Genomic DNA, 23,180 nt, shown 5'->3' with positions numbered 1-23,180 from the left:
CAATGAGCTGAATGGAATCAGCACCGTGTAACTCAGCGGTGACAGCGAGTTACGTGTGTTTCCTATGAAGTCAATACATGGGGATAAGTCAGGGATTTATGAATAGGCCCTGGCTGATGGCTGTTGTGTGCAAAAGCTCAATTACAACCGTGTGAATGGCAGTATCTCATAATGCAGAGGTGTTTTCATATAGTGATGTAAACAATGAGAAACACGCCATTTATGTGTTTGAATTTAAACTTAAAAAATATTTTTGCGGCGAAGTTTTACAAAGAAGTTAGGCCTACCTCAAGTTCAGGTATTTCTAAAAATGCAAGAGTGCAGGTATATCTCCTAAAAGATTAAAGCAGTAATATAATTTCTGTTGATCATAATGGAATGAGGCTGTGCTTCACGTCTCATGGTTGCAACCTTTTTTTCATGACGTCGAGACAGTTGTTTTGGTCCCCTCTGCCCAATCGGAGGCTGTGCTCTCATTCTACCGGAGCCGAAATGGGTCTATCCATGCAGCGGCTCTGTCCTCCCGTAAGTACCATAACGCCCTTCGTGGGGTGCTCTGTGGTACCCGATTGCTGCTTTAAACGGCAGCACTGACATGGAAACCCCATTGCAGCTGCAGAACGATTTCTTTCCAGAGCAACAGTTCCAGCACTGTAAGTACCAGCACTACTGCGGGCGGGAGGATCGGATCGGCAAGCAGCACGACCAATGCTGCACCTGCAGTAGCTGCACCTGTGATGCGAGAAAAAGCCTCGTCTTTCGCGGGACGTCGCCGACCACTGTGGGAACTTTGAGGACACCTTCGGAAACGTCTTCGAGACAAGGTTGCCAGTACAGCGTCTGCGAGTTCACACCCTCTAGTCATGGTAGTTCATCCAGGCATCATCATCCTCACCATCAGCAGCAGCATTGCCGTGATCGGCAGCGGGGCAGCCTGGGCAGCAGCCACAAAGACAGTAACTCCTACAATGAAATAGCCATGAGCAGCTGCAGATACAACGGCGGCGTTATGCGGCCGCTGAGCAACTTGAGCTCGTCCCGCAGAAACATACACGAGTTCGATTCCGAGTCACAGCCTTTGCAGCCCATCTCAGGCGCAGATGCGTCGGACACTTTAGTATCCAAGCCGGACAATAATTCCACCACACTGATGCCTTACGCATCGGGAGACGGAGGGGGAGGCTGCGGCCACAGCGGCGGCAAATCGGGGAAAAAGAAGAACCAGAACATTGGGGAAAAGCTGGGGCATAGGAGGGCCTTGTTTGAGAAAAGGAAGCGGCTCAGCGACTATGCTTTAATCTTTGGGATGTTTGGGATCGTTGTTATGGTTATAGAGACTGAACTCTCATGGGGAGCTTATGGAAAGGTACGTATCCACACAGAAGCCAAACACTTAATTTATGACGCTGACGGAAGAAGTCATTAAGACAGAACTTGTGCAAAAAGTGTTACATAAAAGTTATGTAAAACACTTTGTCTTGACTCACAGCAAAGTGTCCCAGGTAGTCACATTGTCACATGCAGGCCAAAAGGCCCACTGCTGTCCATTAATCAACCCTAATAGTAGAAGATATCTCATGTCAGAATTTGTTGCAGTATAGGCTACACTTTAAGAAGCTGCATTGTTACTTACGTATGTTTTTTCAGGCTTGTATCTTACATGTTATAATAGGGCTGATTTACCATCATAAGAATGTGCTTTTATGTCATGATGTTGCTTGTTGTTTGGCTTTAGTGTTGTTGCTCTTTTCCAGGAGTCCCTGTATTCATTAGCTCTAAAATGCCTGATAAGCCTTTCTACAATCATTCTCCTGGGGCTGATTATCATATACCATGCAAGAGAGATACAGGTAATGTTGTCACACCTTTCTTATTCTTTAATTGTTGGTGTTGAATGGTCATCAGTACATGTCTCATCACTTTCAGTAAATGCTCCATTTGAAGTGAATTAACCCAACTTTAAAGGAAGTCAGTAATAGGCTTGGTGGTCAAAATTTTCCAGAAAATGTGTATTTGCTGTCAGGGATGATGTTCTTTATTGACTTTCAAAATGTGCTAAAAGAAGTAAGTTGTATAAGCAAGTGAAGTGCAATATGTTTTCTCTGTGCACTGTGGGACACACTCAACTCAATGAATTCATATCATTCTTTTTCGTATTATTTTTCTTCCCAAAGTTACCATGAATAATGTCTGTCCCAGACTATATTGAACACCAAAAAAAGCCACACAGCCCTGAGATTGCATAAATGACAGTAGAGGTTTTTGCCCAGTAGAGTGGTGTAGACTGATGATCATCTTTTGAAGCGCCATTAACAGTTCATTATACATTCTGATAAGATTTAGGAACTCCTCGCAAGGCTCAGTGGATGAATATAGATTGTCGGCGTCCCCTGAGATGTTCCAACACTTGGGCAGTTTTATGACCTTGCCTCGGAGCATTGTTGCATTACTTACAGTTCTTCCTGCGCTTCAGCACTTGTGTCTTTGTGTAACAGCCACAGAATGAATTGTGCCACTGTCTGCAGGGTGGATGTATGTTGCCAGAAAGCTTTCATGTATCAGAAACTGTCTTTTCTTTTTTTTTTTTATTAAATCAACCTAAAAGGAAAACTTGTCTTGAAAAGAAACCCAACTCAAGCATTTTTGTCAAATCTTGAATGACACAATGTGTAATCATGTTAATGGAGGATAATGAAAATGTTGATTACAAAAAAAACCTTTAGTAGAATTATATTAGCTGATCCAGCTTTTTTTAATATGATTATATGTAAGATTGAGAATATGTTTCAGGACACAGTAAATGTTACATTTTGACAATTTCTCTTTTGCATTTAAAGTTGCAATATTCATCAGCGTTGTTGGAAAATGTAGTGCTTACTAGTCCCAGTGGAGAATCAGTTATTGAAAAAGACCAACAGTGAAAGTATTGCCCCCTTCACAAGTTTCATTGTAAGCCTTTCTTTATGAGGAATGATAGAAATACACAACATTACCATATTTCAATGCATAACAGAAGAGTTGTCCTTTCCCCAGCAGACAGTTCCCAGTAGCTGTTTATAAATTACAAAGCATACTGTAAGTTTGCATGAGAGTATCGTATATCAGTCTTCCCTCGCATGGCCTCCGCACCTTTTACTTAATCCTGTGTAAATTATTCAATTCTTAAACTGAGCTTCTTGCTTGTGTTAACTTTTCTTGATGATAAATAATGTAGTGATTTAGTTGTGACTAATATCTGGCAAAGGTGCATTTTTCATCACGGCAGGTTTCCATTTAGAGTTTTACAACAGATTGTGTTAAATGAGTAGTTGTGCCTCAGCTGTACGTTTATGGTCGTTGTAAACCAGTTAAGTGCTTAAGCTACACACTTTTGTTCACTGTTTCCCATATATTCTCGCTGTCATGGTGCAGGAACACATCTGTTTTTGTCAATATAGTGATAATAGCTGTTTAAAAAAAAGCTATAAGCCGCTTTATTTTATATAGTAAATGGTTTTCAAGCAATACAATTTCCTTCACACTGAAATGTTCATTGTTAGCTCCTAAACAAGCTTTTCCCCCCCCCCATTCCTTTAATTGTCAGTAGCTGCACATTTACCACACCGGAAGGCTGTTTCAAACCTCTTTGATCCAGACTCCTCTGGCAGTCATGTCGATATCCAAAACATTTCTCACCCCAGATAGCGCTCTCTCGTTTCACAATAACATTTCCTCTTTTGCTGACCCAGAAAGGTTTATTGAGGCAATTGTTTGCCCTTGAGTTGATTACTGCAATGCACTCTTCACCACATATCCCCTCTTCAGAATGATTTATACACCATTTATTGAAACGTTGAAGCCTGAACACTTAAATGAATCAGAAAATGTCATCGCGTCACTTCAGTGTTACTCACTCCCTGCTCCTTCTCTATAAATGTTGATTGTAAGGTCTGGCCTCTAATTCATCAAGTCATCTTTGAAACAAACTATCAGCCAGTTCCTGGAAACTGACTCTGTCTTACTATTTCAATCCAGTTCATGGTGTTTATGTTTCAACTTCCACCACACACTCCAGCTGCTCCGTAGCTTTCCTGCCTGAGGGACTTCAGTGCCTGTTGTTGCTAGTCTGTCAATGCTTTGTTCCTGCAGACTGACATTACATTACATTACACTTATTAGACACTTTTATCCAAAGCAACTTACATACTCAATACTGTAGGCAATCCCCACAGGAGCAATTTGGGGTGAAGTTTCTTGCCCAGGGACACAACGACATGCTGACTGCAGTGGGGTTTGAACCTGTGACCCCCTGATCCGAACACCAAGGCACAACCCACTGCACCACACGCCTCCACTGACCTATGTACTTGCACAACACACACACACACTCACATGCACACACTGTTTACTATTGTGTTCCCTTTTAAATTGTCTGCGCTTTCGTCATTTGCATCTGATAAACATATGTGGTTTGACTTCATATGCATTCATTCTAAATGTTTCCATTTTATTTTTCCAAGTCTGGTCAAAAGCCATATGTTTCAATGTACCCCTGACCCCTGTTTTTAACACTTATCGTTGTTTCATTTGCAAACTTGTAGTCTTCTTGTCCAACTGACGCTGACTCAAGTGATGTCCTCAGATGCAAATTATGAGACCTCTAGAAACCCAAAAGGCATGTGATATATTGTCAGTTCCCCTTTAAAAATCTGCAGAGCTAAGCTAATACACTGAAATGAGTAAAATTCCAAAGCTTATCCAGAGCCTCATACATTATACAACTATCTTCAGATGCTGTGATGTAATCCAAATGACCAGTAAATGGACTTCGACATGAAAGCATCAATGGAGAGCTCTTTTACGTCATAGCGTTCCTACATAGAATTTCACTGAACAAACACAAACCTCCTAATTGAGTCCATACATGGTATTACAACCATCTCACCCTGTTGTGTTATTCAGAATACTGAATGTTCCTGTTTTGTGGACCCCACTTCATTTTTGTTATGCCTGCATGAAGCAAAAGTGAAATTAGTAAAGTGCTTTTTCTAAAGTGCACTTCTCCATGTGAGAATTGTTGCTCCTGCAGTGAAATAGATTATGCATGCACACCCATGTGTACTCACAGATGCCTGTCAGATGTAGAAGCATAAGCCAGGATGATGAAATATTTCTTCACCACTTCTAGCCCCTTAAAACTGATTTACTTGTCAGAATCGGTAAAGACGGTGCCCTCTCATGTTACGGGGTATACCAACAGGAAGTTATTCCTCCTCAGAGGGATTGAAATCTCAAAAGGTCAGGTCATAGAGGTCAGGTGTTGGACACCAGCTGTCATTTGAAATTGTTTAGGGATACATGTGCTGAGCTGCGGTGGCAGTGATTGTGACCTACAGAGCTAAGTGCATTAACAGAGATGAAAAGTGTGTTCTGCTAAATATCCACAGACCTGTGCAGCCGTTTACAATCAAAATACATCATATTCATTATTTGTACATATTGATGTTGTTCAGTGTCTTTTTGTACTTCTCCTTCAAAAGTTATTGGCCTGATTTATCCCCGCTGATGTCTCTTGTAACAGCTGGCGATCCGCCTGAGGAATTCTTAGACTTTTCAGTTGAGTTTGCTGCGTTGGCAGGCAGCGACTTACTGTACAGGTCGAGTGGAAGTCTATTGCTGCTGCATGCCTTTGATTTGTCATTGTCAAAGTCTGATATGAGCTACGAGCTGGGAGCATCATTCTGCTCTCGCTGCTGAGATAGTTGATGAGTTCACCTTTTTCTCAAACAGACAGGAACTGACATTTGTTGGAGTTTTTTCTCCTCGTATCAAAGGCTTGTTGCAGAGGGGCATTTGTGTTAAGGCCATTGTTTTGTCGCCATACCTCGTCATGACAGTTCTGCTGAGTTTTCTTAAACTAATGCAAAGTGCTTTGGGGGCTGTTCTGTCTTTGATGTGTATACTTTTTGTGATAAAAATCCAGCACTGATGTTTTCACAGTTGCACAGCGTTACATTTTACAATCTGCAGAAAAGATAAAATAACAACAAATATCCGAAACTGTGCCAGAGAATCCTGCCAAAGTCAAACTTGGCAGTGCTTGTCAGACCGCCTCTGGGTGCGTGTATGTGTTAGAGATATGGTGTAACTTCAGGACATGCTGTGCGTTTCTCACAGCGAAATCTGTCCTCTACCTGAGACTCCAGACAGGAGTCAGATAACCACCACTGGCAGGTGACCTCAGAGTTTTCACTGAACATACAGGATTTCAAGGGCAGAGACACGCCGCCTCCCATAGAGTTTAGATTCCTTGAAATGATTGAACTTCTTCATGTGACTCACATGCAGATGATCTTTAGGTTATTAATTTGTTGGCAGCAGCAGCCACACTTTAAAGAAAGAACGATTTATACAAGCTTTAACTTTGGCTCAGAGAGGCTTAACTTTGCTTGAATAGAAGAATGTGTATGCAAATGGAGGACTTAATTTAAGAAACAGAAGCAAACTGATTCTGTAACCGCTTCAGATTTACTCAGTAAAGTGGCCTCTTAGTGGCTCGCTTTGATATCATAAATAAAGCATTGCATTAATCGAGCAGGACCTCTCAACCTAATTCACTAATGAGATTGAGCGATTTCATTCTCAGTGACAAGATATATGTTCCCATCTCCACATTACACAGATTAAATATTGAGCCGGATTCCATTAGTTATATTGAGCGTTGTGAAACCAGTAACCAACCCAGTTTAAAATCGCAGGTGAGCTCCTCTGAGACGGCACAGTGTTGACGCATGCAGGCAGAGAAGTATCTCAGGACATATTCAGCCGTATTGTCCCTCAAGCTCACATGAATGAAACTTCCTCATGATGATGAAGGGGCATGCACTCTCAGAGATTAGACTGCATTTTGTGTCCATCGGAAAACAAGCTGAGAGAAACGTGACTGCTGGATTTGCCCTCAAATTGTCCTCGTCGTCACTCACTCAGTGTTTGTTCTCTGAGATGTGTTGCACAAAGCAGGGGCTTAATGTGGGTGCTCTTGTGCTTTGTTTTCACTGTGAGGAATACAGATTTTTTGGAAAGAGACGACATTTTGTCCGGGGTCAATGTTAAAATTAGGTTTAGAATAAGGCTTGCGTACTCTAATGTCCATAATAATAAATAAGAACACAAAACCTTTAAGAAAAGAGTCCTTAAAACAATCAATTCAATGTTCCTGTTTAATTTTAACCGAAGAGAGTTAGTTTGTCTGAGGTCCGCCCCCCTCTTTGAAATGTCTTAACCATTTTTAATGAATTTCCCTGAAATGTTGTGCAGTGATTCATAGTCTCCAGAGGATGAACAGATGACTCAAGCCTATTGATTCCCTGACTTTTCCTCTAGCGCCACCATGCGTTTGATATATGGTTTTGATTGAAATGTCTCAACTGTTCGATTACAATTAAATCAGTTCAGATATCCATTTCCCCCTCAGGATACCTTTCTTACCTTTTATTGCCACCATCTGGTCAAAAGGAAGTACCTGCAAAACATTCCCATCAGCCTCAGCTGTACTTTGTGTGTTGTGCTGACTAGCACATGTTGGCATGCTAACGCACTGAATAAGATGTTGAACATGTTAAACACCAGCATGTTAGCTTTATCATAAAGAGCTAGAAAGGAAATGATATGGGCAAATGAGACCAAAACTATCTGAATGCCGATGCCAGTAATGTTTAGTGAGAGGTTGCGTTTACTTGATTAGTAATTTAAATCAGGTTACAAACTTTCCATTTTTTCAATTTGTATGTTTGTTGGGTTCAGAAACTGATGTTCCTCTTTGTTTTTGTGTAAGGTGGAAGTTCCTTATGACAGATCTTTGTTTGTTTCTCCTTTGTGGTGTGTTTTATTCACATCCTTGAATCCCTCTTCAGTACACATGAATGATATTTGATTTATATTGTGATATAAACAGATAGACAGTATCGTCAAAGAATTGTTTTTTCAACCTTGTAAGTTAGCTAACATTTTAACTCCTTTTGCTTGCTGTGTTTAAATTATTTGGCAGCCTCCTGTAACTAATTTATAAGTGTCCTGTTTCATTATGTCTGTCTTAATTCCTAATTCTCAGTGTCTTCCTCTATATCGTATTATGATTAAAGACATGCAGTTTAAGGTTTTTCCACTGCAGATGTAATTTCCTCCACCTCCCTTTACTTCCACATGCTCTGAAGTAAAGGGCCCTTGAGTATTGTATTTCAGCTCTTCCATTACCATAATTGCTTTTAACCACCAAGTAGGCTTTCCTTATGCAACCTGCGCTTAAATGTTTAATTGCATTGTTTTGAGGTAACAAACTTTTTAACTGCTTTTGAAAGGACGCCTGTGTTGTTCAAAATGTAAAATAAAACGCTGCTTGTGCAGTGTGCAAACAATAGATTTGCACGCATTCAGAACACTAACCCTGTAAGTAAGAAACCGTAGCAGAATGGAGTCACAGCTTGTGTTTCCATGTCTACATTACACTCACTTGCTAAGCCCTACAGGACGAGCTTGGTTAGAGTTACACACTTCCTTGATAGATGTCAGTTTGTTAAAAGAGCTCGGTGTCGCTCATTTGATATGAACAACTGCCTCTGAACATTTAATGAATGTGTTTACTGTGTTTGGGGGAAACTTTGATTGTACCCTTTAAATAAATATAAATGAGCTGCAGCGGCTTTGTGGGTCAGATTAACCGTTTGTTCGGGGCATGTGTTAGCTGTAGCTTGTTTTGTTTTTGTTGTTATGGACCAGCTTGTTGACAGTTGTTATTTCTTGTACAGTGGCTGTTGGACATATAATTGGCTCAGAAGCAGTAATAGGAGTGCAGTGTTTGTTGTTGTTGGGTCAGTGAAGTCTGTGTGTTGAAGCGCAGCGCTGCTGTAGTGCTGGAGAGCCTTAGAGGCTGTCAAACTGAAGCATGTGGAGCATTCATGTATGTCTGTGAGAAAAGTGGCCGTGCACACCATTATTGATTTGTGCTTTCTTTGTCCTTGAACATTCTGAATAAGGGCTTTCATTTCAGAATGAGAAAAATTACTACTTCAGCAATTCAATTTGATGTATTACTGTGAAATTTACAATCTAGGTCACTGATCCCATTAGCCCTCTAGGATTGGGACAGCTTTCCTTTTTTCTATAATGAACAATTCCAGGTTAAAACTAAATGAAAAGTAGTTAGCAAAAGCCCCAGTGTTGTGTGCCGTAAGTGTGTGTTAGAACATTGTACTTTAAAAACCTCTGTTCAATAAATTAATGTACACAGTATTTCAGGATTAAACAGCTAAGGGACTGTATGACAATTAGTTCGGAAGGGAGTGTGGGGCAAAACCTTATGTGTGACCCCAGGGTTGTTGATACGTGACACAGAGAAAATAAAAAAACAATTACATTTCAAGTTTGATTTCAAGCTTACTTGTGATGAATGTAACTTTAGTTCCTATTTAATTCAGAATAAAAAAAAATACAAGCTAGTAAACCAATTCATTGCTCTGTGTACAACAAACATACTTTATTTGCCATGGCGCACAAAAAAAAAATGTTTTTGATCTAACTTTACTGCCAGAAAAGGAAGGATTTAAATATAAATCCAAGCCATTTAAGAATACAAAAATGGAAGTCGTCCTCCTTTACAAAATCAAAAATGACATAAGCCTCCAACTGTTATAACCCCGGCATCATTCTCCCTCATTATTTTTGGTGTGATCCCTAACATGTGAAAACATATCCCATTCTCCCTCACTCTTTTTTATAAGTAATAAAAAATTCACTTGAAATCCACATTTTAAATATTAAAGATGCGCTGAACTCAAAGATGAATGACGCACAACCCTTTTCTTAGCGATGCCAAACTCTTAAGCAAAAACATTGTACTGTGTGTGTGATATTTGCATTTAAATTCAGATAAGTCCCCGGACGTTGTATAATTCATTATCCATATCAAGGAGCTGTCCGACAAATTGTAATCATGTGCAGATTTTTTCTTTCCTTTTGAGAGGCTTCTGCTCTCATGACAAATACAGCCGGCAGGAAACCTCGCCTGTATTTGCTGACGGCAACATTTAGTGAAATATTTGCTGCCAGTTGTGATGGCCTGTAGCAGGCAGAGGACCTTGAGGTGATCGAGTGGATAGAGTAGCAGCTGTGGAGGGATATCAGTGTGGTGTGTCAAGAAGGGGTATCATTTGACAAATGTGAGTGAATCCAATACAGTTTGATAGTATTTAATGTGTAAGCCACAGAGGCGAATATAACACTCGGAAAGAGGAGTAAGATTGAGAGTGCATCAACGACTGTAAGTATTACCATGGGACTGTGACCCCGCCGTTAGTTCAGGGTGAATGCACTAAGCAAGTGAAGCTTCTGGCCGAAGATAATCTAGATTGGGTTGAAAGTGATGAGGAGGAGGGAGGGGACGGACAAAAAGAGGGCGCAGCAGAGGTGACCATGTGAGGAAACCGCTCTACATGACAAAGGACAGGGTGGAGAAGAGTGATGAGGGGTGTTGAAACCCGCCCACACTGAAGTCCCCGGTGCGACGCCCTACCTTCTGCTCAGGGTGGCCAGGCGATCAGAAGCTAATGCTAATGTGGAGGCGGCAGATGTTCTCATCAATAAAATGCATACGGCATGCTGCTAATGAAACAGTTATTTTCTAATGCTTTTTACTCAAGGAGTCAGAAAGCAGAGGAATAACAAACCTTTTTGTCTTTTCTTACAACAAAGCACTTACTTTATATGAATTCTTCCCAGAGCCCAAGGTGATTTCTTGAAATGCTTTGTTTTATTCAACCAAAGCTAAAATAGCAAAGATGTTATATTTGCTACAATAATGACAAAGAGAAATAGAAAATCCTCCCATTCATGAAGCTGGAAACTGGAGTTTTGTATTTTTCTCTATTTTATATATTATATGATATATTTTATATCATAATAGCTGAATCATAATGCTTTTTGACAAATAGATTAAAAATCTATTTAGCTGTAATTTTAAGTAACTTGCTACCTTACGGAAAGCAGTTGAATTCATTTTAATCAAGCTAAAATAGGTAATCTCATGATTTTCTTAGAATACTGAAAGTAATAGAAATAACAGGCAGGTTAATTTTATTTGAAAAATATATAAAAAAATGAATGCATGATTCTTCATGTTGCAACCTTCATCAGATACCCCAGTGCATATCTAAAGGCCATATTTGGCCTCAAGAGTGTGTAGCGTCCTCTCCTTATCATATGAGTTATCCAAATCCTCCAAAGGTTGTTTTTAGCAAAGGGATTAATTTGATGCTCTTTAAAATGGCCAGAAATAATATGATGCATATATCATTTATTTTAAATGGACAAAAACAGGGAGAAAAATGTCTGAGACTAAAAAATATGATTTAATGACCCAAGGCTATTTGTGACTTATAGTTTAATAGGGTTTAATGATTTCCTGTAGCTTGCTGTGTCACCATGATGGAAACGTTACCCTCTATCAGCCTCACCGTGCCCTTTCCTTGCAGTTATTTATGGTGGACAACGCAGCAGATGACTGGAGGATAGCCATGACATATGAGCGCATCTTCTTCATCTGCCTGGAGATCCTGGTGTGCGCCATCCACCCCATCCCAGGGAACTACACCTTCACCTGGACGGCACGTCTGGCCTACTCCTACGTGCCCTCCAAGACGGATGCAGATGTGGACATCATCCTGTCCATACCCATGTTCCTGCGGTTGTACCTCATCGCTCGCGTCATGCTGCTGCACAGCAAGCTCTTCACAGATGCCTCGTCCCGCAGCATTGGTGCACTCAACAAGATTAACTTTAACACTCGCTTCGTGATGAAGACCCTCATGACCATCTGTCCCGGCACCGTGCTGCTGGTCTTCACCATCTCACTGTGGATCATTGCTGCATGGACTGTGAGAGCCTGCGAGAGGTGCCTGGATCCCTTTCTCACGCTATGCAGCACTGCTCAGCATGAAACATAGATAAGGCATAAAAATAGATAATGCACACAGTGCTTAGCACACTGTGTCTAAGCATCGTAGAAAGATTCCCAGGAAATAATGAAAGTCCCGCAATATGCTGACAACACATTTTATCTCATGTGTAGAACTACCAGTATTTCTTTATGTTTTTAAAAAATGAGAATTAGTCATGAGGTTAATCTGGAGTTCATTGGATGCATGAACCTTATGCATTTATTATTTATTGCAGGTACCATGACAACCAGGACATAACCAGCAACTTTCTAGGAGCCATGTGGTTGATCTCAATCACGTTTCTTACCATTGGTTATGGGGATATGGTCCCAAACACGTACTGTGGGAAAGGAGTCTGCCTCCTGACTGGCATTATGGTGAGAAAAGCAGACTGAGTGCTTGCCTGTCAATATTCAAGTAATGGTAGCAACGTCTGTGTTACTATTATTTCGTAAAACAAAAGACAAATCCACATCAAGTATTTGTGCCTGAATGTCTTGCTATTTCACAGGGTGCTGGCTGCACTGCCTTGGTGGTGGCTGTGGTGGCAAAGAAACTGGAGTTAACCAAAGCTGAAAAACATGTCCACAATTTTATGATGGACACCCAGTTAACAAAAAGAGTAAGTCAAATCTCCACATTTTGGATAGTAACCTTTCTGATTTCTAAATTCAAATGTTTCCTCATTTATGTTTTTTGCTCTTTAGGTTAAAAACACGGCTGCGAATGTTCTCAGGGAGACGTGGCTCATCTATAAGAACACCAAACTGGTGAGGAAGATGGACCATGCCAGAGTCAGGAAGCACCAGAGGAAGTTTCTCCAAGCCATTCACCAGTAGGTACCCCGCTCTCAGCCGCGGACGCCCCTGTTCATGTCGTTCTAATTCCTTTCATCCCCCAGAGTGTTCACTTGATACTGATGAAACACTCATCTCAAATCTGACTTGTTTGACACCTGTAGCAAAAATATGTGCTGGAGGATCTTTTGTTTGTTTCACATGACTTAACAAACTTTACATTTGCAGCTGTGGAAATTACTTGGCTTGTTGATTCTGCTTCAAAAAAGAGTGGTAAAATAGGCAAGAGAACTACATTTATGTGAATAGGATTCGCTGATGCATCAGATGAGATTGTAATACATTTATATAAAAAAAAAAGAGCAAGAATTGTCATTATGTAAGTTGCATGTGGAAATGGGATTTTACATGGAATGAGATTGTACTCCTCATAATTCCCGTGGGATATAATGGTAACAATCAGTCCTCAATTGTACAATTTTTGCAAAAATCTCATTTTACCTTGAAATATTCTCAAGTTACAGAATGGAAAGCAGTATGCTATTTCTTCTCTCACCTTACCTGCCACATTGACTGTTGTGTATTCCTTTTGCTGTAAATGTCAGGTTGACCTCGGGGCCTGACACATTTGGGTTCCTGCTTTTCTAGCCGCTGGTCAGACACATACCTGTCAGCTAGTCTTTTAGTTGGTCCCCAAGGACCCCCGAGGTGCTATCTAACTCCAAAACAGTATTGATTTTAGCCGCACTTCGCTCCTGTTTTTCTTCAACCTACAGTGCTTACAAGCACATCCAGTCTGTGGCCCTTTCCAACAACTGGCAATCCGCTCAGTGCTTCATTAAAATAACTAGAGGTGCATTGCTATTATGTAGCTTTATGCCCAAGTTTAATGTCCCCGGCTTGTATGTTTGTTTGCTGTCTGTGGTTTCATGTATGTATATGGATCTTTGTTGTGTGCAACCTTGATTTGCTCATGAATCTTTTGGACATACATTCATGTTTCAAAGACATAAATAGGTTTGATTACAAGGTAGAGAGGTACTGAAACAACAACACTGTCTGCTGCTGCTGCTGCTGCTGCAACCTGCTTCCAGATTTGTGCTGTTTAATAGCATTTTGTCACGGTCGCTGTGATGATGTCCTTGCTTTCTTATTCGGCCGATTCGCAGCGGTAATGACAGCGACTCATGTCCGCCTCCTGTTCTCTAGGACAGCCTGATAATGTAAAACCCTTGGAGCTAAATCTAAATCTAAATCTATAGAGAACCAGATTCGGTGGGAAAAAGTCATGTCCAGCTTTGTGTGCAAGGACAACTACCGGTACTCGGCATGGAGTCAAAATCCTCCCGTCACACCTTTATCTTTTATCTATTTTGCTCTCAAGGTAGTGTGTTCACAGGCTTTATCTTGGAGAGTTTGAAGTATTGCCTGTAGGTGAGATGAATATAGGACAGGAAGTGTTCTGACAGCGAGCAGTTCGCTCAAGTGGAGGGTCGGAAAAGACCTACAGCATACCTTGACCTGTCATGAGGAAATAGCAAACATCATATCAGATACCATTGTGCCTGTTTCCGCTAGTCCAAGCTGCAAGGCAGTGAGAGGCACTTCCAGAAGTTTTCATGAATCACTGTAAAGGATGTGAGGTGTAAACATTTTCTGAATGGAGCCATAGACGCCTTAAGGCACTGTTTGTGTTGGGGAATGTTTACAGGAAGTTTGTTTTGATCTACTGTGTTTCTGACAAGTGTTCAAAAAAGGGATTAGACTTAGAGAGCAAGCAACGCTGCAGCTACTGGAAAACAGTCCAAATTCAGAGACAGATAACACGCTGGTTGCAGGAAGAAATAAGTAAAGGGAAAATAGTTTCCGGTGTTCAGAAGTGAGGTGACAGCATACCAATAAAGCTTCAAGCAGCCAGACTTGAGAAAACAGATTTTGCCATCTGAATATGTGTATCTAATGTTGTAATAATTCATTTGTCTACTTTATGTTTCCTTTTTTTTCCTGGTTGTGTCGACACAATGCAATAGAGCTCGAAAGTAAGTCTTCGCCTCACATGTAGATACAGACCTGTTGTGTGCATGCTAACGAGAGCTTGTCCTTGAACCCAATAATGTGACTAAAAAATTACACTCCCTCATTTGATAAGTGAAATTCATGACACGAAAAATGTCGTAGCGTACACTGATCAAATCATTTTGCATGACATTATCATATTGTTGCAAATTATTTCATTTAAGATGCTACAAAGGTTTACATTAGAGACTGAGTAACAATTTGATAAAACATACATTAACCTCACATTTGCCATTTACCATTTTAAAACCAAACGGCTTTCAATAACAAACACCTTTTTTACGTCTTATTATTGGGTATACTTTTGCTGCACTTCATAGACACACCCATGATGCATCTTAAGTGAATTTCAATTATCGGTGATGGAGGGTGTTTTTCTTTCCATTTCTGCATGGATGTGATGACAATTTGATCTTTAATCAGAAAGCCACTGATTAAACTCCAATCAACTGTGCTTTCACGTACCGAAGGATGACGACTAGAGCTCTACAGGAGACAGGCCTGCAGTAGCACAAGTATACAACTTAAAATATCCCTCAAGTCATGTTATACAACTTAGCAGTCATGCTCATACCGATCAGGGCTCAGGGTCATCTTTCGGCGTGTGGAACCATTGTTACGCCTGTTCTGCTACATTTGCAGCCACATTTCCTCCATTTCTCTGTTGGATGACACAGTGGAAGACGCTGATCTAGTGTTATCATGGCTGGTAAAGAGCATAATAACACTGACACATAGCCGTCATTTCTGCACTAAGTACAAGTATCAGAGCAAGTAGTAGATACAGTTTAAAAGTCCTGAGGTCATTTGGATGGTGCTGTTTATCCCACCGCAGGCAGGATGTAGCGTGCATGCAAGCAAATGTCTCACAGTAAGTTCGAGGCCATTACAGCTCCTACATCCTGTGTCTCAGAGTAGTCAGACCATCCCCTCTGGGAATGCTGTCCCTTTCCCTTTACAAGGTTGAAGTGGGTATTATGGCACGGGGCAGGGCAGTGAATGCTTGTTAGCTCAGAGATCAGTGATTGGAGAAACAGGAAAGCGACCAGAGAGGAAGGTCAGGGTAAAGCCTCCTAGCAATCCCGTTTGTGCCCGAGAGGCTGCCACGGTGACCGACAGCATGAAGCTGTCAGCAGGGAGAGTAAAAAAATAAAACAGACGGGCAGCAGAGTGGACAACCTGCCCATTACACTGAAGATAAATTAGCATTTCTTTCCACAATGAGGTAAAACGAGGTCATGACAAAGAAAGCAAGCCGAGAGGGTAAAAAATATGGCACAGCACTAACCGAGATTGCCTTAACTGATTTAGTGTGGTAGTGAAAAGCTTAGCGTAGCCCTTTTCCTTGATGAATAGCAAGCACATTTAGAGTGCCCATTGAAAAGGGGAAATGCTCATGAGGAGTGATTGACTGGGGGAAAGAGACACACATTATTCAAAGACAGGCCAAGTGGGTTTCCTCGTCCTAACCTCGAGCTGCCCTTTGCTTTGACCCCATCCCCAAGGTATTGGTCATCCAACTGTGAAATGTATAATTTCAACAGGTCTTACATCAACTGTAAGGTCATTTAACATTGAATATCTATGACCTTCCATCACTTTGGATACACTTGTTTTTCGTTTATTTAAACACATGATTGATACAAGTTAAATATTAGTCTGTACTTGTCTTTACAGTCTGCTTTGTATAAAGCATTTGGTCCTCCAATGTCAAGACACCCTCCTTGACCTTCAGTTGTCTTTAGTGACTTCCCTCTGAATGTGTACCCTGTCATCTTCGCTCAACATCCGCCTGTATTCAGGAAACAGAGAAATGATCACGTAATGCATGAGAATAGGTGCATTTCACCTAAATAACAGATCCACCCTCCCATGGGCCCCTTAAATCCTCTATTCATAAATAACCTTATAATCACCTCAAACTGAATTCACTTCTCAGTCAGCCATAGGTTGTTCTTATTACATAAGAAAATCTGAAACGTTGGCAAACTGGCCATCATGATGCTATTCTGTGTATTGCACCCAGTGTAATTTAGCATGCGTGGGTGATTCAGGAAAAAGAAAACCTCTTTAATATCTGGAAACCACGTGAGGTTGACTCTCTACAATACTGCACAGTTGCTGTTTTTGAGCCCCCTGAGAGGCTGAGTAAAAACAGGCCTTAGCAGCCTAATTGAACAGGCAATGTGAATAATTCAAGCATGTTGTATGAAGTAGGCAGTTTTTTAGGATGGTAGGATTTTTGGTGGATAAAAAAGTGGGCCATTAATTTACTGACACTGGGGAAATTATGCCTTTTATTCATTTTTTAACAAGTAATGAATAATTTTCTATTCATGATGGAAGATTCCTTTATAGGGCAGATTGTGTAATCCAAATGTTTGTATTGGAAAGTCTCAAAAGGAAAACAGTCCACATACTGTATGTGCAGCTGACAACTATCTAAAGAAACGGTATTCTCTATGTTAACATAAAACAGTGTTTGATATCTGCGGCTTTTGAGTGACTTAATAATTCATACAGAGGAAAAGTTGGTTTAACCAAAAAGATAAGTTTAAAGATAAACAGATGTTGGTGTTTTATCATCTAAAATGTTAAACTTTAGGACTTGATCAGTCCGCCTGACTTCTTTATTATGGTATGTATTGTTTGAATAGGATGTTGAGCTGGTCTCATTCTCCTCAGTGGCAGCCCCTCACCCTCTGTGGTCTCCTTTTCACTTGCATGCAGCTCAACCAAACAGACTGACCCCTGCATTATCGACACACATCCTGTGCATGTCCTGGGAGTGTTCTCCGTGTGTATGCCTTGTGTGTGCACAATTTTAATGACGGTATTCTGATAGCGTTAATTTATTGGGTTCTGAATGGTCTTGTGTTCAGATTGAGAAGTGTTAAAATGGAGCAACGCAAGCTGAATGACCAAGCAAACTCACTAGTGGACCTTGCTAAGGTAAGCTAGACTAACAGTCTACTGCTGCATTGTACATTAGGCAACACAACTATCCTGATAAACTTCTTTCCTGTGTGATTGAATTCAATGCATGCTAGTTCACTCGCTGAATTAGTTGTGTCTTCTGATATAATAAAGTCTACAGGTGTCAAATAAACAGACAGAATGATTATACTTACATCTGTGTGATGCCTCTGGTTGTCTCCACTCAACTGATATTCTGTTTTTTTGGGTTTGAAATAATAAATATATTTTATTTCACAATGTAAATTACTATCCCCAGTAAATGTTCTTTGGAAAATTAATGAATGAAAGTGAGGAGAAACCCCTTTCTGCCGGTGCCGTTTTACACTTTATGTTTTCTCTGATGTTTGTCTCCAGATGCACTAAACAGAAGTTAAGAAAACCTTAGGGAAAGACCAGGCAGTGTGCCAGCCTGACACAGCAGAAACAGTAACCTGGGAAGGGAGACACACTGTGATCTGATGATTCAGCCAGAAGTTAAGGCAGAGAAAGGGGGGAGAGAAAGGCAGGGGCTTTGACATTCAAACGTACAGCACAGTCAAACTCGATGCAGGCCAGCGTGTCACGTAAAGTATTAGTAAGTATTGCCCAATCACCTCGCGCTGTAAAACAGCAGCGAGAGTTGGGATGTGACATTGGATAAAAAAGTGGCTTAAAGCCAGTGCTGGATATATAAGCGCTGTTATAAGAGTCTGTTGCCATCAGAGGGCAGCACAGCCTCAGTCTCCTTGTGCTTTTTTCTGGAAAGATGGAGCTAAATAGAGCTGAACATACCATTGGCAACTGCATTGCCACTGCAGTGCAATGGGAAAAAAACACAATGTATCCCCTTAACTCATTATCTCCTCCCCAGTCTGAGGTATTACATTTGTTTGTTATTCTTTTTATTTGACACACTGTTTGAGTGAATGTTGTCTTTCCACAGCATTTACTTTTTTACATTTTGTCATTCAGACTGAATTAGATGTCCTCAAATTGCAAAATTGCTCACTGAAGCTGCGGTTTGAAACGATCTCTGTAGCTCTCTTCTCTCGCCTTCTTTAATTTTGTTGTCCAGCACTGGATATATGGTGTCAATTTGTGGTTTTATTATACAGTTGAAGTTCATCCAACATAACCGCAGTTTCATCCTCTATTTGTATGTGTTCCCTCCCTATGATTTACTAAGGCCATTTTTTTTGGTCTCTAGCATTTTATGCCATCACTTTTTAATGTGTTTTGTTTTTGGAATTCATGATTTACAGATGAGGCTCAGACTTGAGTCAGTTTAGCTCCCCATGCAATACATTTCTGAGACATAGAATAAAATGACATGTATGAGATAATACATCCATACATATATTTATATATTTTATCAATACACAAGCTTTTAAAATGTTGAATTGCAATTATGAGCAACTGACCTATGACATTTATTTAGTATTTCATTTATGTTAAATCCATGATACAAACCCTTGTCTCCACTAGCTGTCAGGGTGAGCGCTGTCACTGCTACTTTAGTTTTCACTGATTCACATAAACAACACATCCCATTACTCCCGCCTCAAATCAGAAGTGGACAAGGTAAGTGATGGAGGACATCGCCTCCAGGCTGCCAGCAGGGATTATTAGTCCTCCGCTGAATAATACCTCAGAAACCGCCCTGCAGCAGCATCACTTCCACAACTCATCCCAAATGTGACATGGATTTCTTTAGAGTATTGTTGACTACTTTTAAAGAGTGAACCTCTGAGTTAAAAAGCAGAAGCTACAGTATATTTTACTGATGCATCAAAAGAGCAGAAAGCATCATGCGTAATCAGCAGGCACCTTTCCTGTCTCCTCAAGGTTAAAGGATAATATACTCTCCTCTGCGTGGTAACGAGAAGTCTTGTAAACTGGTCATATAAAATCTACCCTTCTCAACTGACCTTTGCCAGAAAGCTGTCCTCATGGTTGTAATTTAAGCTGATGTTGCCCCCGGACTGGATCACTTGCTGTCAAATTGCAGCCAATAAACTCGATAACAAAGAATCCATTATGGTACCATAAATAAAGCTTTTACTTTAACTTGTAATATTTGATTTGTAATTTTGGCAGGATTTGTATGATGCTTACTGATATTTATATTTCCTCCTTTTACTTTTTGTGTTAGATGCTGAGATTGTAGGATGGCTTAACAATTGTTTTAATATGGTATTAAAACAATTCCCATATCAAAGTTCAGTACAAAATACGTAAAACATTTAATTTGAGGCTACAGCTGTGGGGTTCAGGGGGGTCGCATTAAGTGGGTAACTTCCAAAGTAACTTTGTTAAAAAAATCTTCCTTTGTGTTATTTCCCCTCCACTGTAACTTGGAGAGTGAATCCTTTCAACTGAAATACAAAAAAGGGAAATACAAAGACTGTAATTTTACTAACTTTGGCTGCTGAAGCCTCATATTAAATAGTGTCCCTGTCACTTACACTGGAATCACTTGAGAGGGGGATATCTTTATCAGCACAGAGCAATTGCAATTGCAAGACAATTGCCAGAACTATTAACACTTTCAATGTTCAACTGGGTATATGAGTCTTGTTTTCTGACATACCACTAATAGTGAGTAACGACTGATCCATTCATATGTTTTTTTCTATTATTTAAAGACTGAACAGAATGTGTTGGAAGTGAATATCTAAAGTGGAGGTTACGTTCCTCTATTTCACTTCACTTCTTTTTCAGAATGAAATCTTTCAACTGTATAGTTATTGAAGCATCAAAGTAGCCTTTCTTTTTCTGCCTGTTTCATCCTGATTAATAATGGGTAGATACAGTATGTTATTTTCAGGTTGTCAATCAAAAATAACACCAATTTGAAAAATGACAATATTAAGTGTATTTCCTCTCCACTCTTTCAGACTCAGAATATCATGTATGACATGATATCGGACTTGAATGAGAGAGGAGAGGACATGGAGAAGAGGATTGCACTGCTGGAGACAAAGCTGGAGACTCTACTGAGTAACTTGCAGGCTTTACCGGGACTCATCAGCCAGGTCATCAGCCAGCAGCACAGGGACTTCCTGGAAGTGCAGCTCCAGCCTTATGACAAACACAGCCCTGAGCGCTCACAGTCAGTGTCCCGACGAAGGTCGTCCTCCACAGCACCGCCCACATCCTCAGAGAGCAGCTAAAGTCCAAGGGGCATGCCTCCACTGATGACTTTTGCCATCATATGGCCAAGTTGCATTTATCGTAAAGCCTTATGGTTTCAATAAGTATTATCCAAATTCTGATGACAGAATCCACAATACTGGGGACAATGCATTTTAATGGATAACTTCATGCTGTTATTTGTTTTCTAATACCTCAAAAGATGATGTTATCCTTGCTCTGGTGACATGACCCCAAAGGCACTTCCCTCAGTAAAAGGCCTATCGATGGGGGCACGATACAAACTCTACTCCATCTCTATGCAGAGATAGCCAGTTTTACGTGGCAAGGTAACCATAAGTGAAACTATTGCACTAAAATAGTGCTTCTCACAGACTTTGTGCTTCCGCTGACTTGAGTCAGTTGCCGTGTTCCTCAAAGCAAACTGAGAAATCACTGAGAAATCAGTCAAGAAGCATGACAGTGATATTGGGGAAAAGTGCTGTGTTTGATGGACTGGAGTGAACTGAGAGCAGGCTGCAGATGAAAATCACTGCTGCACACTGTCACTCAGAGATAACTTAAAAAAGCTTGAAATGAGGGAAAAAAGCATATATCTTTTAGGTTAGGAACAGCATCAACTATAGCGATTTTCCTTTGCAGGGCGCCCCTGTAGAATGACTATTTTTGGGGCGACACTGCAAATAATTTAATCCTTTAGTCAAAATGAATGCATCAAAATCTGTACTTGCACTTACTTTTTAATCAATGCACTTCAATGCTGACTGACGTATTATATAAAAATGCGTTACTCATTAAAAGAAGAACATTTGAGATGTTTGGGCATGGGTTTATTATTGTCAATTGTCAAGTTGTGGCTAATGTTGATGAATCAAGTCAAAGCCCTTTTTCCCCCACAAAGAAGCATTAACTTAGAGCTGTAGAGATATGCAGGAGTTTATTTAGTGGTCAGTAATTACCCCTTGTCTTGCTGTGTCTCACCTCCTGTTCATTTTTTCCCTGTGCTATTTATGCTTGCTGTCCCCCCAGCCGGGCAACAACAAATGCTGAACAACAACTCGCTGAAACACGTATCTACCTTTTAAAAAGAAAATGCCTATTTTTATATATTTTGATGAGGACAAGCACACCTCCTAGAACTAAACAAACAATAACGGGGATGTATGAAGCGACAGATTCAGCATATCTAGCATTTGGTTTAAAATGTATTGGACTGTAGTTAAGATACATAAGTTGTCTATTCAATTATTTCCTGATCTTGATTATGGACTATTTCAAATTTATATTATTCTTTAGATTGCATTTACTTTTTACAACAAAGGCTTTTGATGACAATTTTTGACTGAGCCGGATGAGCAATATTCAAGAGCAGAGCTGGTAAATCTATCTACAATTTGTATTAGGTTTTGAATTGTTCAAAAGTAAAAAAATATATATAAGTAAATATCCTCTTTGGCTTTTCATACAGTCAATCTCTGTATCGACTGTTTGAAAAGCCCTGATGTGGCCAATATACCCACTAGATAGATAATATTCACTATACGAACATAGTTTTAATGCAACCTTTATTAAGGTTCACAGAGCATAGCATGGGCCAGAGGAGTTAATCCAACTGACAGCACTGATCTTGTTCAACCAGCCCACCCACTGACCAACAAGTCAATGATGGTCAACAAAATGACAGATGTTCAGTCCACAAACTTCAGCAACATAGAAACCAATGAGAGATTATACTGTATGCGACTTAAACAATAAACAATTAAACAATAACAAATATGCAAGTTGTCTGCATCCTTTTTTTGTTGTGAGAGGATTTGTATTTATGTTTGTTTGTGTGTGTTAAATTAGGTTTTTGGCTTGACAACCTTTGATTTTCCACTGACCAAGACAAATAAAGGTAGGCGTTTTCAGGGTACATTTTGCACTGGGTGATAATATGTAAGTATCCTAATGCACACTATGAAAGGCTGACCATCAGAGAGAACAATACCACAATGTGAAAATATTTGAGTAATAGATCCTAAATGTAAATTATACTTAAGTACCTTAGTGTTATCAGCATAACATACTTGAAGTGGTACCTATCAAAAATAGAAGTAGAAACGTTCAATGCAGAAAAATACAGCTAAACTCACTCAACTCAAAACCAATGTTATTTTCAGTACCTTGTTTGGTTCAGTACCTTGTTAATATAGTTTAATTGTGTGTTGCAGCATTGTATTACACT

The 23,180-nt window shown here is 40.2% G+C and overlaps 1 protein-coding gene across 4 annotated transcripts; it reads left to right on the top strand.

Annotated features, from left to right (window-relative positions):
* Positions 1-496: 496 nt before the first annotated feature.
* On the top strand, positions 497-22,729 carry kcnn2 (potassium calcium-activated channel subfamily N member 2). 4 transcript variants are annotated; one of them, XM_079658370.1, is made up of 8 exons: positions 497-1,366; positions 1,758-1,850; positions 11,505-11,923; positions 12,205-12,346; positions 12,481-12,591; positions 12,677-12,804; positions 17,725-17,794; positions 20,698-22,729. In XM_079658370.1, the coding sequence occupies exons 1-8, from the start codon at positions 596-598 to the stop codon at positions 20,971-20,973; spliced, it is 2,010 nt and encodes a 669-aa protein (XP_079514496.1). In that variant the 5' UTR covers positions 497-595; the 3' UTR covers positions 20,974-22,729. The 4 variants fall into 4 exon arrangements, with proteins under 4 accessions (XP_079514496.1, XP_079514494.1, XP_079514493.1 ...); XM_079658369.1 differs by having other exon boundaries at positions 561-1,366; positions 1,755-1,850; XM_079658368.1 differs by lacking the exon at positions 17,725-17,794 and having other exon boundaries at positions 20,698-20,863.
* Positions 22,730-23,180: the final 451 nt, after the last annotated feature.

Source organism: Notothenia rossii (assembly GCF_949606895.1).
Source record: "Notothenia rossii genome assembly, chromosome: 11".
Classification (NCBI taxonomy): domain Eukaryota; kingdom Metazoa; phylum Chordata; class Actinopteri; order Perciformes; family Nototheniidae; genus Notothenia; species Notothenia rossii.
Note: the sequence above shows the minus strand (reverse complement) of the source record. Positions and strands in the feature narration are given on the sequence as shown.

Bases quoted from the DNA above. Each gene is read 5' to 3' on its own strand.
- kcnn2 (XM_079658369.1), top strand. From the start codon at position 596: ATGGAAACCCCATTGCAGCTGCAGAACGATTTCTTTCCAGAGCAACAG. The intron at 11,924-12,204 runs GTGCCTGGATCC...TATTTATTGCAG, and splicing joins ACTGTGAGAGCCTGCGAGAG to GTACCATGACAACCAGGACA. The intron at 12,805-17,724 runs GTAGGTACCCCG...TCTTGTGTTCAG, and splicing joins TTTCTCCAAGCCATTCACCA to ATTGAGAAGTGTTAAAATGG.